Raw genomic sequence first — 17,434 nt, 5'->3', positions numbered from 1 at the left:
CATTAATCAATGAGCCACGGTAGCTTTTTTTATTAATATTATAATTATATTTACCAGAACAGATTTTACTGTTTCAGAATTCTTTCCATCGCATGAAATTGCTAAATTTTCTTTGATCATACAATACACTTAACAATGAATAAGTGAAAAAAAATCATGTTCTTGCAGTTCATTTCTTTCGATATTTCGCGTTGAGTCCATCATAAAAGTATTTAATCTGATTAAAATCATAATCCAATCTTGAATGAAACAAAAGATTTGAAATGATTTATTGATACAACGTCTCCATTAGTTTCATAAAACCCACATATGTTTTCAAGCAGAACAGTTTTGGAAGAAAAAAAATTCGCGTGAAAAGAATTATTGGAACAAGAAAACAATCCCATTATGCGATTAATAAGCTGAAGGTTTTTGTAGATTAATTTTTTTTCTTTCAATTTGAACTTGAAATTTCGCTGAAATTCATTATGTTGAACAAATGGACTTAATTATTTGCTGTATTCGATCCCACACCGTTTGGATTTTGCCAACAAAAGATGGTGCTAATGTGCCGACATCGCAACGAAACCAGGAAGCCCAATGAACAAAGTACAATGGTTCCGCTAAATCTATTTTCAAATATCTTTAGTTCTACCATATTTCGACACCTCTATTTTTCAATCAATTAAATCTCTTTGTGTACGTAGTGTCCCAATAATAATAAAGCGATCGAGATATAAAACGATTCACAGTTGACAGAAAAATTGCTTTAACATTAATTTAGACATCTGACAAGTCAATTGGTTACTATCGTTCGATCAAAGTAAAGTGGAGATAATTTGAAAAGCCAAAACAAGAACTAAATAAGGCACATCAAACAGCCTGGAAATATTGAAAGAATAGAATCCGGTCATTGTAATCATTTGAAGTAAAAAAACCGCCTCGCCACACATCTTAGGTATAATGAAATTCTTAAGATTCATATTATTGATCAGATCTCACTAATGTGAAACTGTACTTAAAACTCATCTTACCAGAATGCCTCGCGTATTGTCTGTACATCAAATGTCTTTATTCAATTTTTTTTTCTTCACTGCATTAATGTGAAGATTATTTCAAAATATGGAAAATTTCATAGTTCAATTCAATTCAGACTTAGCAGACCGAAACTGATTTTTTTTTTTAACCAACAAACTATACCTGTAATGTAATTATGGAGTAACATTAATTGGTTGTACACTGTGTTTCACCATCTTTTTGGAAAACGATCCGTGATCAAATCTGTTCCAAATAAAATCTGAGTAATCTTGCACATAGACGTACGAAGGCACATAACGATTTCTTAGTGTTATAGGAATAACCAACAATACGGCTAGTAAGTTAAGGCAAGCATAAAAAGTTATAATTTCACCTGAACTAAGTTTAAAACACTGATTTGTGTGTCTAGCAAACTTGATGGACAAATATTATCATAATGTTCTTTAAAAACGAATCAACATTTCGTTGTAGCGTGCATGCAACATTACAATAAATATTCATACACATTTCCGCTTATAAATTAAGGGAATTTGCGAATATATTTTTTTCTGTAATGTTGCACACGGTATATGACCAACTACATAGTATGTGTATAAGCTAAGCATATACAAACATTATATGGAATGGATTCATTATTATAAACTTCGCTTCGTTCGTCATCGTCACACAATGTCGTAGAATAGAAATACACTCATTCAACATTGCATGTGCATTTTATTTCAGTTCAGGTAAAATGGAAAATCGTGTATTTTGTAACATAAGATCCATAGTGGTATAGCCCAACCATAATGATAACGAACCACAATAATGTCAATGATAATGGGTTATGCATGCACAGTACAAACAAAATTTAATTTAAATCAAGAATTGAAACTGAATTAATTATCTCTAATCCAATTCCATTCAAATAAATATCTTTACTTTGCAACATATTTACACTATTGTGTCACACATATCCATTGTTTTGTTCCAAGGACATCTGTGTATTTAGAGGACACACATCGAAATTCGATACCTTTATATTGTGCTGTATCTGGCATTATTATTGGTGCATTCGTTTCGTCGGTGCTAGAACCATACGTAACACAAAACGACAAATGGTGAAATAACGTACTATGACGTTGCTTGGAAAAATATAGTCAAATTGAAGGTATAAAATATTCGCGATTTTGTGTATACTTTTGGATAATCCAATCAAACAGTGACACAGATAATTAAATCCAGTTGAAGATATGTCAGTAAATATTACCGTAAAATATGTCGGGTCAATCAATGAAAACATTTCCTAACTATTCACGACACAATTCGGTGCTGTTCTTCACATTTCGTGCAAAAAGAGGCATGTACGCATAAATCGAAATTACATTAGGCACCTATATCATGTAAAAAAAATTAATCCGTTAAAAACTAATAAATTTCACACTCAATGCCAGCCAGTCCATTCATATATAGTATCGCAAAACGAAAATAAATAATTTAAAATTCAAATTTACGGCCATCCCATAGCCACATTATAACAACAACATCAATAAATTTGTGAAATATGTATATCTCTTCAATTAAAATTGTACGGGAGGTTGTTGAACGTAATCTCTCTATGAGTGTAAGAACAGTGAGATATTACACTTTTTATAAATTGATTTAAAGATTATTTTTTTGGGATTTTATTCTTTCTTTGAATATCTAAGAAATTATAATGAGATTCGCATTGTTGTTTTGTACAAACAAAGATATCTTTGAATGTATTTAGTTAAGTACAGGTTGGAGTCAGTAACGTGAACACATATATGAGATAGCACCAACGTATCAGTTTCAAATTTACTTTTGAGTACTTTTTTCCTGTAATATTTCACTACTGGCCTGGGTGTGTAATTAATTATTACTAGGACAGGTGCTATTTGCTATTGATGACCCATACTGCCGTACAACTAAACGTATGAAATTCTGTCACGAAATCGTACAAAGTTTTTTATGCGTTGCGAATAGAAGGAAATAGTACCCCAATACCTGCGCCAATAGACGGCATTGGAAGTAGATGGTATAGGGACAGAGTTTGCTCGCGTAGGTTCCCCTCGAATTAAAATCATGTGCAAGATACAGTACACTGACAAATCTTAAGAGCTTTCGTTCAATTTTGGCTTATCATTTTTAGATACATCTACTGAACAGAAATGATAATGTCTAGCAACAACACTGTTCCAATTACACATCACTTCTGTCTATAATTAGGCTTACTCGACACTGCCTCTTATAATTAACCTTGAGGAACAGCTAACGTATCACAACTGAATCTATTACTTCTTTTGCTCACAGTACTAGCGTTAATATAAAATCTTTTGCATTATTCAAACCTACATTCTTATAAAACCCCATTAACCGAAGGCCATTATTTATTTTGTCATTGCTGTCGTCGATAACAGATGATTAGCAATTTCTAAAAGGTAATACGGATAAACAGATACAATGGTGAATCAATTTATTAAGTTGTGAAGGTTCTTCACAAACATGGAAAGGAAAATCTCTGTTGATTAGGGGGACTGCAAGCATTAGATTAGTGAATATGATAAAGTCACAAGTTGAACTTCGATTCGATAAAATTGTGTTTATTGCATTCAGAGATAAAAAACAATAGGCAAACCGGACGAAAATAGATTGTCCCGTCGAACACAAGTCCCCAACAAAATTTATATGGATGAAATGCTTATATAAGCGTTATAAGTCAATTGTTATCACCTTAAGAAAGTATATTATTATCAAATAAAATGCCTAATCTCTGGTTTCATTAGATAATGACCATGCGCACATTAAATTTTTGCAAAGATTTATTATCAGAAGCCGATATGGTTTCTTGACACCCGATTTCTATATATTGGCCCATTTTGTCGGCAAAAACTCAGTTGAATTTCTCGATTTCTTTTGTGCAAAGCCAAATCGAAGCTCTACCAAAATGTTTGCTTTATTACTTGTTGCCGCTGTTCTTCCATCGATGATTTTGGGACACGCCGTTATCGGATGTATGCAAAAGTTATTTGACATTTTGCTGTTGAAATTTTCAATTATCCAAAAAATTATTCAGGTGGTGGTGGATTACCTCAACCTACTTCACTTGTAATTGTTGGATGCGATGCATCTCCATGTCATGTCAACCAAGGACAATCGGTCACATATACAGTTGGATTCAATCCGAGTAAGAAAAATATTATTAAAATAGTTCGTCTATGAGGTATGGCAATGTTTTACTATTCGTTTCTAGCTGCTGCATCCGCTGGCATGACACTAGCAATATCGTCAACTGTTTTTGGTGAAACAAGAGAAAGTAATCACAGATAGTGTTGCTCACACAATGAGAAAAAATTTAATAGTTTTATATTTCAGTTCCACTCCCACCAGCACTCGCTAACGCCTGCAACACAATGACTCCATCCTGTCCAGTTGCCGCCGGTCAACCAGTAACTCAAACTGCAACTATTCCTGTGTCAACTGAATATCACGACGGTATTCCCGCTCAGCTCAGAGTCACAATGACGAATGCTCAAGGGGCTATCAATACTTGCAATTTGATTAATCTTGTTATTCACTAGTGTTACGGAATATTTGGTGAGATAAGTTTGTTTCAATTTGAAATAAAGACGGAAAATTTCGGAGAATTGTTGTGTTCTTGGCGGATGAAAGTCTATTTATTGCAAATTCTTGGACTTCTGTTTGATTTCTGCAAACAGTGAGCTAAATTTACAAATCTTCCGAGTGAAACTGATGTCGTTCTACATTTTTATGACCTGACCTTTGAATAGAATCATAAAAAACTAATACAAAAAATTCAGTAATAGTTTCAAACCTGTTCGAAAGGCAAACGAACCAGCGATAATATTTATTCTGTGCGAAAAACGTGTGGTGATCAAGCAGAATATTTGCGGTTTGAAAATTTGTTTTGACCTAATAAACCTTTGAAATATTCGTAAATTCATTCTTTTATTGCGCAGTTTCGAAATACACTGATTTTCATTACTTGAATGAATCATTTAGAGCTTGTAGAGTTGGATATTAAATGTCATAAGATTAATATCAAATTTTGGTTCATTAGAATCTGTTTCAGAAACAAATAAAATCCATTTTTTACGAGCATTTCTAAGTTTAGTCACTTGGAATTTGACACTTTTAAACCGTCTTTCCACATTTACTTAAGCAATTCAGATGCAGTTTTTTACAATTTAATCGTTTTATGGAAATGCTGCTCGTAAAAAATAAGTGAAAAGACATAAAAGTAAAAACATTTTCATGATAATTACACCTTATTCGATAGTTGTTCCATACCATTTCTAATAATTAAAATTGAGTTTAAGAAGTCTATCAGCGCGAATTGTTCAAATACACACTATTTATATAAACTAAGCACAACAAGTGTATTTAATTGCAGCAACTTTACATTACAGTACAAACTGGTTCAATTCTTTACAATATCATCACACTGCAACGCGACATAATAAATTTTAATGATTTTCGCAATTTATGGTTAAAAAGTCTGAAAAATGTTTGAAATATTTGCTACCGTTCAGCTCGTTTGAATTAGAAATCTGACAGAGAACTATTTGAAAAATTCCGGTAAAAATATTCGACATAAAAATCGAATCCTTACATCAATGAAACAACACATGAACTTCATTGTGTTGGGACGAATATAATTTTAAAGGCTTGAAGAAGCCATGGTGTGGTCCTGAAATGAAAATTATTATTGATTCTACAAGGCGAAAGAATTATCATAATTCAAGCATTGTTGTCGATACCTATAACGAAGTTTTCTTTATCCAGTAATTTACTGGACTGTACTGTACTTACCACTATGAATACAGAATACTCTTTAAAAAAGTTAGAAACTAAGAAGTAAGTGAACCGCCAGTAATAATTGTAACTCTACAAAAATGGATCTTATAAACCTCGAAGATAAGGACTTTTACAAACGGGATCGAATGCTTTATCTTGATAATGTTGACAATGTTATCGAAAAATTTCTTGAAAAAAAATTTGGCTACTGTGAATTAAAAACAGCGAAAAATGCATGTGAACTTTCCTAAGAAAAGAAAGGTTTTTGTTAACCAAAGGGAGAAAATAGGAAATTCCACCAAGAGCAAAAGTTTGCTGCTAGAGCGAAGCGAGGGCCGAAAATCGCTCAAGGTGGAATTTCGTATTTCCCCCCGAGGTGAACATGCTTGCCAACTCTTCATAGTGGACAAAATTAGGATTTTTGCATCGCTTGCATGTAAAGTATGTACCCTAAGCTGAAGGGCCGGACCTGATGGTCGAATTAAAAATGTCCAAACAAGCAAATGCGGTGTGGTGAGGTGAGAGTAAAATATTTTTTACCTCCTATGTGCTACGAACTTAAGCCGAACTTAAGAGGTAAAATAAACATAATCGGAAAATCGTTGTTTTGAAGAGTGTGGAGTTTGTATGCTGAGACGAAGGCGATCTACTATTATATGGCGGGTCGAAAATCATTGTTTTACTATACAAAGCTTAATTTTAGAAGTCACGTCGGCTTCGCCTTAGATTCACACGATAACTCGACTTTTCATTTTTTATTCAAAAACGTGAGGTAAAGTTAACTTTAATGCACGGATACAAAACTTTACCTCAAATTTTTCGTTTTTGAATAAAATGCCTTACTTGGCAATGGGGTGAATGATGGAAATGGTATTTCTTGTGCGTTTACCGACCTTGGCTACACCTCGATCGGCAAATTTCACACAAGAAGTACCATTTCCATCATTTGCCCCATGGTTAAGTAATGTACTATTATCCCTTGTTATGTTATTATCCCTTGTTATGTAAAAGGCTGTTTCACTCCCGTTAAAAGAACATTAATTGTTTGTTTTTCCATTTGAGTTCTTACAATTTACTTGAAATTTCCATGAATGAGAAAATAATTCATTCTTCAATCGTTTCCATCGAATTAATCATATCGCTTGAGGTAAGTGTGTGTTAACACCCAGTACAAAGATTTAATAATTTTTTTTTCTCATATTCATCTTAAAGCCTAGTTAATTGCAAAAAGAATGTAAAGCGAAAAAAGAACTACGAAAACAAAGGGGATTATAGCGGAAATTCAGTATACTATTGCATTGTGTTTTCTCTTCAATGGGATATCTTAATAACGATAATGGTGAAATACAAACATATAACTATCAAAATGAGATAATTTACTTATAATGTAACATTTCTCTTCTGTATATATCACACACAGGCATTGTACTGCTGTTAATCCATATATTTCAATTGTAATTTTTCAGGTTCTAATTTACTATACATTCAGCAATCAAGCTATATGTTACCTGCGAGGAGCATCTTTTACTCATATATCTGGTCGCTGTTATTCAAATTTAATAATGAAAATAAATTGGACGTGTATAATACGTAGCACCACAACAATGGATGCATAAATTTAACACGACCTTTTAATTAAAATATATTCTTGTTATTATATTAATTTCTGATGGAGAGAAAAAAAAAGTAACGACATGAGAATGTGATTCGGTTATCAATTGTTCGGTTATGTAGTCGATGTTAATAATGAACAAAGATATGTCTGACGGAGATGGTTAATATTTAAAATTAAAATTTTTTAACGAAAACCTAACGTTAAAACCTTTTTCGGTAAAACTTACGGCATCATCACGTAAGAAGTTTAAAATAATGGAAAATATTCATACGGCATACCATCGCATTAATAATTACCGCGCATGTGATGCCCTTTGAAAATAACGAAACGAAAACTAATAATTAAATTTGAAGGCGATGATGTATATCATATATAGACAATATGTTCACCTTACAGATAAGTGTTTGTCGGGTCAAACCGATCGAAATGGTGTGTATCGATTTTAAAATTTATTTAAAAACATTATCCCGCTAACACGAACGTAGCAAAATTGCATTTTTGTATCTAATTCACGTATTAACGGCACGCACACGACTCGCTTGTTACGTTTGATGCAATTTGAATACATAAACGAAGATTGTTATAATTGTTTGGTCAATCACAGCGACACCTTGCAAGTATGCACAAGTTCTAGTTTGGGAAATTAACACTATCTTCTTAACCGAGTGATCAATGAACGGAATGTTCGGATACAGAGATGCTATTTTTCCCTTGACTGAAAGTCAAGGGTCTTACGCCAGAAAATACCCTAAAATGTTAGTAACCATACAGTGTATGAAAAATTATCAAAACTTTAATTATTTGTAAGCATTTTTTTTGTCACGACGATAACTTGAGTAAGTCTTAACCGATTTTGATGATTTTTTTTTTAATCGACGAGGAATCAAATTCTAGAGGTTAAGTTCGAAGATGAGCTATGTCGGGATAAGGTTCTGGAAACTATTCCAGAAAAACATGATTTTATTGATAATTGTAATTGATAATACAATTCTGGTAATTGATATTGTGATAATGATAATTGAATGTGTTGTGGTGATATTATATAAAATGTTATTAAAAACGTAGAAGAATGGGATTTCTGAGGTTAAGTTCGAGGATGGGCAATGTATAAGGTTCTGGAAACTATTCCAGAAAAACAGGATTTTACTCTGTTGATACTTGATAATACATGATAATACACCGCTGATAATTGATATTGTGATAATGATAATTTAATGATAATTTAATGTGTTGTGGCGATATTGTATGAAATGTTATCAAAAACGTAATTGTTGGCAACAATTTTTTTTGTCATGACGATAACTTGAGTAATAATTCTTAACCGATTTTAATAAAATTTCTTTTAATCGACGAGGAATGGAATTCCCGAGATTAAGGTCGGAAGCTATTCCATTTACTATGTTGATAATTGATAATTATTATTGGTAATTGATCATTGATGATTCCCTTCACTGAGAGAAGAAGATACGTCTGTTTTGAATGAAGTCGTTGTCGTTCCTGTTGTCAAAGTTCGGATTAACAGTTAATTGGAACAAACCTTTAGGACAGTCGTATGACTTTTAAGTAAACAAAATAATTTACCGCTTTAACTTAAGTATGGTTGCCACTCAACAAAAAAGTACTCCTTGAGATAGCAAACTGTCAAGTAAACAAAGCAAAAATTCATTTTTTTTTCTTTCACACGGAATATTTTTGTGGTAAATGGTAAATGGAGAAATAGAAATGGTCCCCACAGTGGTATTATTCATATTTAAGTATTTATCTTCGCTCTGGTTACTTCATTTTCGCATTAATGCCACAGCGAAGAATTCGCCTAATTTAAAATACAATGCAGTATCGGCAATTATTTTTGATTTAATGCCACCACGAAAAAGTCTGTTGGCGCAACCTTCTAATAATACAACCTTGGAAACCACAGCGGATCATACTGATACAGAGTGTGAGCTGTGTGGATTGAGTGGAATTCATGTTGGCCACTGTACCTGAAATTACATATGCAGTGAGCATATAGTATTACAATTCTAACATTAGACAACTCCGACGAGTGTGAAGTTTTCGGCCCGAGCGAAGCGAGGGTCGTAATTCACACGAGTTGCGGTATCATATTGCAATATTAGACAGCTCGAACGAGTGAGAAGTTTGCGGCTAGGCCACACCTAATATTAGACAACTCGTACGAGTGTGAAGTTTGCGGCCCGAGCGAAGCGAGGGTCGTAATTCACACGAGTTGCGGTATCGTATTGCAATATTAGGTAGCTCGGACGAGTGATAAGTTTGCGGCTATAGCGAATCGAAGGCCGTAATTGACACGAGTTGCGGTATCTTACTACATTATTTAACAACTCGGGTCTTATTGGATTATTGCACAATTTGAACGAATACAAAGTGACAACATTTCATTTTTGTAGAAGTAAATATATCAAATTGAGAATTGTGTTAGATTATTACATCCATACCGTGACAAAAAGGTTTGGACTTCAGGAATTGTCCATTCTCACCCAGATGAAAAATCAGTTAAAATAAATTAAGATAATTATAATCAAGGTTCTGAAAGAACCAGGTTAAGACAACCCTGAGTTGATCACGAAGGCGGTGACACACAAAAACTAAATTTTTTCAGATCCTTATTATAATAGTGTGTAATACGAGGTGTAATATAAGGTAAAAGCAAAATGAAATGATCTAATCTGGTTTTTGACAATTGAAATTCAATTGACGGTAAAAGCAAAATGAAATGATCTAATCTGGTTTTTGACAATTGAAATTCAATTGACAAAAATTAGGCTCGATAATTTTATTTTGCTTTCACTTTAATTGATTAATTATTTTGGAAAAATTATCAGTCAAGGGACCCGACCCGCCCAAAAGGTGGGACCTAGTTTATTTTAACAGAAATGAGGAGTTACCAATAACATTCTTGTCGTTATCAATAGATCAGTAGCTTAAGTACCTCGACCCAAAATCACTTTCAAAATCGACTACAGCACACTATACATCTCTTTTTTTTAGATTTTACAGCGATAACTTATGTATTCGTGAACCTAATGTTAAATTAATTTATTTTACATGAATTTGTTGAAACGAACCCAATGTGTTTAACACACTCGCTAAACGATTTTATTTTTTATTTTATTTTTAATTCTATTTTGATTACATACTCTATTTAAACCATCGATACGTGGATTAATTTTAAGAAAAAAAAAGGAAATTCCATCGTGAACCAATAAAGCACAATTTTGCACACATAATGAAAATTATACTAATTTGGAAATGAGCAATTTTTTTTACTTGGCATAACAACCGAGATAACGACCCACTTTAAGCATTAGAAAATAATTATAAAGTCATTAGAAATTGTTCACACGCAAAATGTTGTGCATGCTCAATAAGGAAGTTTAGCCATATCATATTCGATAGGCATGATATATATGAGTGCATTTCTGGCGGTTAGTTTTTTTTTTGCTATTTATGAATGTGTAGCGTTTAATTCGTTTGAGAAGTTGTAGTGGTGTGTTAAGTTTGTAGTGTCATATCGGAAAAATTGCATTTACAACTTGGAACTTGATTTACTAGCAGAATATTATTCAATCTCCAGTCTGTATATTATTAATAATGAGAAGCCTGAGTCTAAATAAATATAATTCGCACTTCTTTGTTCTATAATTATGTTTTTAATGAGCAGGTTCAGAGGTTTAATGGGTTTAATGGTGAAAATGTCTAAGTTAAAATATAGAAATTTCGCAGTAATTACGTCATTTGACACATAATAATAAGAAAAGATTTATTGTTAATGAGATTATGTGATCAGAGTTTTTCGATTTTTTTTTTAATGAGATAGGTACGCTTTCGTACAGTAACACAAATATAATTTCGTGTGTCGCAACATTATTATCCAGAAGATTGCTGGCTGTTGGTATCATGCTGAATGCTAGTTTGACATTTATTGAAACAATCGTCTCACAATTCAATACAAATTCCAATAAAAATTTCATTTCATGCACGATTGTAGTATGTTAATATTTAGCACGAGCTCGTAAACAAAATCATACAAAAGCCAATAAAATATAATATTTCGTAGTTTATGTTCTGAGTCGAACTGCATTGGATGCATCATAGGGTGGCAATGCGGAATGCCATTTATCTGATTTAAATTGAAAAGATAATGATGGGCAAGGTGTAGAAAGTTTTTTCAGAGAGAACGTTGGATATTCGCTTATAAAATAGTTTTCAGTAATTTATCATGTCGAATCCCACCAAGATAAAAGAAATGTGATTGAGAGACTGTTCAAGATTGACCTTCGAGGTACTTGCAACAGACTTAAAGTAAAAAGGTAAAAATACCAATTACCAATGACGACGGCCTAGGTGCTTGATTCTGTGTTAAAAATGATAAAAATCATATTCACCATTCAAAACCTGTGCTGATGTCGTGCGTTTTTAATTGGATACTTGTTGTATTTTTAACTTGTTACAGGCGGCAAGCAAACCAGTATTATTATCGGGTCTATTACTTCCAGCGAGCAAAATATTTTTAATTGGCTGATTTCAAATCTTGTACTTCAATTTGTTTAACATACATTTTACAATATAAATGACTGCATTACCCAGAGCTTGTCATTATTTTTGTTGTCATTATTGATAGCAGTAATTTCAAAGTAACATCATCCTGAGCAAAAGAAAAACTTCTTATGAACACCCTGCAATAAAGTTATGCTTCGAATTATGCACAAATTATTGATTTTGATATTGAAAGTTGTTCCAGTAATTTAAACATTATTATTAACATGTTTCTCTATCTCTCGACTGAGGCACGAAAATGGTTTCGTAATCTTTGCATTCCCTTCTTCCATTGCTATCGTATTTAGCTCGTCTTTTACATTGCATTGAACTCTAATTCTGAGGAACGTTTGCAATCTATCGCTTTCATTCGAATCATGCTTGGTGATAATACATTCACAAAACAGAAATGAAAACGGACATCGTAAATTACGAATTACAAAGTGCACTAGAAATTAGTTTTCATTTTCGGGTGTAACGTTCATTGTCAGTCCCAACAACATAGAGCATGTTAACTTTGACAATAAAATTAAATTAATCGGAACAAAAACGTAGACGACCCATGAAATTTATGTCGTTTCAAGTGTACGAGAATCGGTGATAACAACGAAATTATGAAATATCAAATGAACTTGAAGTTTTTAACACGTTTTGAATTTTTGTTTAAATTTTTTAATCGTGTTAAATGAACATTGTTCAGGTAATAATTCTAAAATAACTACATTTTTGTTGTAATACTTGCTTCGATTCATTATAATGTGCCTACCTACCCACAAAATAACAGATTCCTGATTTATCAGCAAAGACTTCACAACGTCGAAGCCAAAATAATTAGAAAAGAGAACCCAAAAAACCATATGCAGTAAAAAGACTCTATTTAATGATTTTTATCAAATTTATAAAATGAAAAATCTAATTTGAATAAACGATTTTACTGTTGCCGTGTACTTGTGCATTTCTATTATTAATTATGTCGGTTAAAATAGAGTCAAGGAATTGTAATCAAGGGAATGCATACAGTATGTGCTCAATATGTAAGAGCGTGTTTAGAAATTGTGTAATTTGCACCATACTACCCCCAAGGAATTTGGACTTTTGAGTTACCTCGGTATGCAGCTTACAGCTCTGCATATTTTCTAAACTTATGACGAATATTTTTGACCTGTTTCTGCCAAGTTTCTAGTGTATCTTATATCAAAAATGACAGAACAAAAACTTAGTGGTACCATTATAGCCGTCGAAATAAAAATTATGTAAAGCAAAACCCTTGCTTAAATTCCCAAGACATTATAATTCTTCAGTGGAAAATTACATTTCACATCCGCAACAGGTGGCTTACTTCTTTATTTCGCAAAACATTTTCTTTCTTTTTATGACCCTCAACAGTCCGGCTAATTATTTTACGGAAATATTCTGTCAATACAATAAAATGTGTTCTAGAAATATGGGAAATAACCCGTATAAATGTTGTTTTGAACAAGTACATTTCTTTATGCTTCGGTAAATGTGTAAATGTGGTTATCCTTTTCGTACTATCTTATTGTACATGCTGTTTGAATGAGCATAGGACGTAATTGAACACAAATAAAGGAGGAAGATATAGAAATAATTTTTGAATGAAATATATTTTGAGAAACAAAAAATAGTTCATTCAATTTCACATGTTTCGGTTTATTCCAAATATAAAGAAAACATGTCTAGATGTCTAGTACTCATGTCAAAATCACAAAAAACCAACAATTACTTTCAAAATCCTTGCACATATTCGTCTCTGTAACGAACAGTTCACAGCAAGCAATTTCAAAATCAAATTTGCATACAGTAAAAATCACCCAGTCAAATCCATATCATTTTTCTTTTGACATTATATATAATGTGCAACAAATGTGCAAGCCCAAAATGTGTACAGTTTATTCTGCCCTGTCTGACATTATCCATAAACATCATATTGAAAATGTACACCACAATCACAATGTTTTCATATGTCGCAATGCGGAATTCTATTTCGAAAAATGCATATACGTACAACGAGCTGCAAAAGTCTTTTTAATTCAATTTGATTTTATGCACAGGCAAAAAGATATGTGTACGATCAATTAATTTTGTGTCAGAAACGATTAGGTTACACTGACAATTCAACGGTTATGGTAAAATCATACAATGAATATTACAGACCATTGAAAATGTACGAAGTTTCTTCGCAGGAATGCTGGTGATCAGTCCAAAACGGAAGATTAATTCAATGTACTTGTATACAGAGTCGTATAAAATGATTTATTTATATAAAAAAGTAATAAGAAAGATACGCTTTTCTTCTAATGAAAATATGCATTATAATGTATGCTGAACATGTTATGGATATTATTGAAGAGCTGAGGTGAAGAACTTGAAAAAGTAAAAAAAAAATGAAGTAAAAAAAAAAACTATTTAAAATGTGTAACGCACTGATTCATTTGGTTTACTTATTGTAAATCGAATTTTATTTAAATTTATGTTTGCCTTTTCTTCAATTTGAATAGGCCTAATGAGAGAAACACTCGTTTTTTCTGAGAGTAGAGAGGTCACCATATGGGGGCACTAAATCGTAATTTGAAGAAATCATTAATCACTTGTTGAAAATGTAATTCTATATTAAAAAACGAATCGACACATTTATTGAAATGGAAGTTTTCGCGATTGTTATTAATCACAAACAATTCATTTCAACGAAACAAAATCTTAAGAATTTTTTCTCTGAAATATAACAACGGTAAATTTATCATGAACTCACACTTGGACATTCCATAACAGTATACGGAACAGGGTATGAAATTTGGAGGACTGTAGATTTGCAATCTAATTTTAAAGTAGGTTCTTACTACAGACAGAACAGCAGGTTTCATACTTCAAAGAATACAGGAAATGTAAGTGAAATTTAGACATGAATTTTCTTCAGATGTTTTTCAGCTTGTCCACTCATCCAAATAAAACTTCTCATACACCTATAAAAATTTTGTCCAGCTCAGCTGTAGTCGTTGTACGAATGTACTGTACAAATTCGGGACAAGTACATTATGTTAACGTAGCAGTAATATTTACAGTACAGCTGTATCAATGTACAGTTGGGCGAACATTGGTTGTCTCATCAAAAAATAAAAGTTGTACAGAAAATATTATTCAGAGTTCATAAATTTTCATCTTTAAACTATTTAGTACGTTTATTTACGTCAACTTATTTAAAAAAAAAAAAAAAACCGCCGTCCGTGCGATTCGAACTCGGGACCTCCGACACTCCAGTCCTCCACCTTACCCATGTCCCAACTCAGTACTTGTGTTTGGAAGACATTATGGGAAAGCTATCTTATAACATCGTACGTCTCCACTGTACTGTCTTGCTGAACATTAATGTTCAGTTGATCAGTATTGTGAAATTGAACTTTAAAAGTTCTCGTATTTTAATACTGTTGTGTGGTAATGTAATTTCCAAATGTTCAAGAAGGAAGTTTTTTTTCTGTAAATTATTTGTTAGGAAATTGTAAGACTTAAGTCTTCTTCTCCTATTCTATAATTCTAAGAATTAATATTTTGAAATAAAAAGTTAAGTTTCCGGCAGATGGGCTTTTGTCACATATTATTTAGACACCCAACAGTCTGACAGAAGCTTATTAAAATTAAGGGTAGCAACATAGTCAATTTTACTAATACGTCATTACTGTCTCGCTCAAAAGCGGTTAAAACGCAACTAGTACTACACATGTGTACGTCAAATTTGTTATCCTTTGTTTGCAGACTTCAGTTTTTTCATTTCATGATTTTGTATGCGAATGAAAACTAAAAGTGAGAAATTTTTCTTAGGAAAAGCTGTTTATTCATTTTTTTTAGCAAACTGTTTGAAAATGTGTTAAGAATCGATTGCGTGGATTTACTTAATCAGTGCCTTTTTCTCACAAGCATCGAGGCTGAGTTCTTTCGCCGGCTACATTTATGACAAAATTCGTGGAATAACGTGTGCTCCTTAAGTGCTAACTTTCGAACAGAAGAGAAAGATTGATATTTACGAATGTCAAAAAATAGGTTTATAGTGTAACAAAATCATTTACCAAGTCATTTATTAAAAAAATTTCTTGAGCCTTCATTATTCAAATACGTTATTATTCAAAACTTGAATTTCTGAATTTAGTAGGGGGGCATTTCGTCAAAAAACGTGATTTGCCTTCCTATGGATTTTATAAAAAATGTTTTGATGGGATTATTTTGAGTATTATTTGTAGTCAAAAAAACACTAATTAGAAAAATTCAAGGTCAACAAAGTTTTTTTTAACAAACAAAATTTCACCCGCCAATATAAAATCAGCGGTACAATATAAACACTTCATTTCTTCCATTATTTTCAACGGAGATTGTGTATAAAATATAAAATTAATTAAACAACACGACATTTACGTGGAATCATCATCGAAAATTAAACTTTCGCGTACTTTGTTAACGTAGGTACTAGATTCGAAAAAACGATTCTTCTTCTTCTTCTACATATACGTCGGTTCTTTATTCGTATGTTCAAATGCACGCATGAATGAAAAACCGACGTATAGAAGAAGAAGAAGAATCGTCATTAAGTGCATCTTGTACTTACCTTAACAAAGCTCGCGAACGTTCATATTTCGGATTCCACGTAAGTGTCGCGTTATTTAATTAATTTTATATTTTATATACAATCTCTGTTGAAAATCATGGAATGTCGCCGAAGAAACGGATTGTTTTATTGTACCGCCGATTTTATATTGGCGGTCGAAATTTTGTTTGTTAAAAAAACCTTGTTGATCCGCGACCTAAAAAATTTCTAATTAGTGTTTTTTTGACTACTAATAATAATACTCAAAATAATCCCATCAAAACATTTTCGCTAATAATTTAGGATGGCTAGACACCAAATGCCCCTCTACTAATTACAAATAGTTCCTAAATTGTCTCGAAAGTTCGTGCAGTGTTTAGTCTCATTTAAAATTATGGAAGTTTTCACGACCACTACATTCAAACTGGCATTCATTCAGCTATAGTGTACATTGTCCATCTGAATGGTACTTTGAATCTGTCACAAATCATGTACTGCTCTGCTGTATAAATTCGGGACAAGTACATTTGTTAACGTAGCAGTATATTTGTTAACGTAACAGAACAGTAGTACATCTTAGCTGTACATAGTACTGTCATTACGTTCAAAATTCAGCAATTACGTACAATATACAGATATGCTGAAAACTAATGTTCAGCTGTGTAGTAAAAAGAACTGCACGGGTACCATACCCAAATATTTTTTTTTATAGGTGTACGTCCTTATACGGATTTACCACTACCATGGGCACCTTTGTTTGTATTAGTTGACCAGCTGAAGCAATTTTACGTATAAATTTCACTGACGTCGACTGTACTAAAAATCTTTCATTCTTT

At 32.4% G+C, this 17,434-nt stretch overlaps 2 protein-coding genes and 1 long non-coding RNA gene across 4 annotated transcripts in view; 2 read left to right on the top strand and 1 right to left on the bottom strand.

Annotated features, from left to right (window-relative positions):
* The window catches only part of LOC119073706, a 32,383-nt gene that overhangs the window by 7,240 nt on the left and 7,709 nt on the right, over positions 1–17,434 (bottom strand). The gene's annotated exons all lie outside the window — the stretch shown is intronic.
* Positions 2,109–4,666, top strand: LOC119073722. The gene is made up of 5 exons (XM_037179345.1): positions 2,109–2,167; positions 3,877–4,031; positions 4,094–4,204; positions 4,271–4,333; positions 4,393–4,666. The coding sequence occupies exons 2-5, from the start codon at positions 3,965–3,967 to the stop codon at positions 4,596–4,598; spliced, it is 447 nt and encodes a 148-aa protein (XP_037035240.1). The 5' UTR covers positions 2,109–2,167; positions 3,877–3,964; the 3' UTR covers positions 4,599–4,666.
* LOC119073726 lies at positions 6,858–7,180 on the top strand. Its single transcript, XR_005087077.1, has 2 exons — positions 6,858–6,982; positions 7,048–7,180. It is a non-coding gene; the product is annotated as an uncharacterized LOC119073726 (long non-coding RNA).

This window comes from Bradysia coprophila, unplaced genomic scaffold (genome assembly GCF_014529535.1).
Source record: "Bradysia coprophila strain Holo2 unplaced genomic scaffold, BU_Bcop_v1 contig_138, whole genome shotgun sequence".
NCBI lineage: Eukaryota > Metazoa > Arthropoda > Insecta > Diptera > Sciaridae > Bradysia > Bradysia coprophila.
Note: the sequence above shows the minus strand (reverse complement) of the source record. Positions and strands in the feature narration are given on the sequence as shown.

Bases quoted from the DNA above. Each gene is read 5' to 3' on its own strand.
- LOC119073722 (XM_037179345.1), top strand. From the start codon at position 3,965: ATGTTTGCTTTATTACTTGTTGCCGCTGTTCTTCCATCGATGATTTTG. The intron at 4,032-4,093 runs GTATGCAAAAGT...AAAATTATTCAG, and splicing joins GGGACACGCCGTTATCGGAT to GTGGTGGTGGATTACCTCAA. The intron at 4,205-4,270 runs GTAAGAAAAATA...ATTCGTTTCTAG, and splicing joins TACAGTTGGATTCAATCCGA to CTGCTGCATCCGCTGGCATG.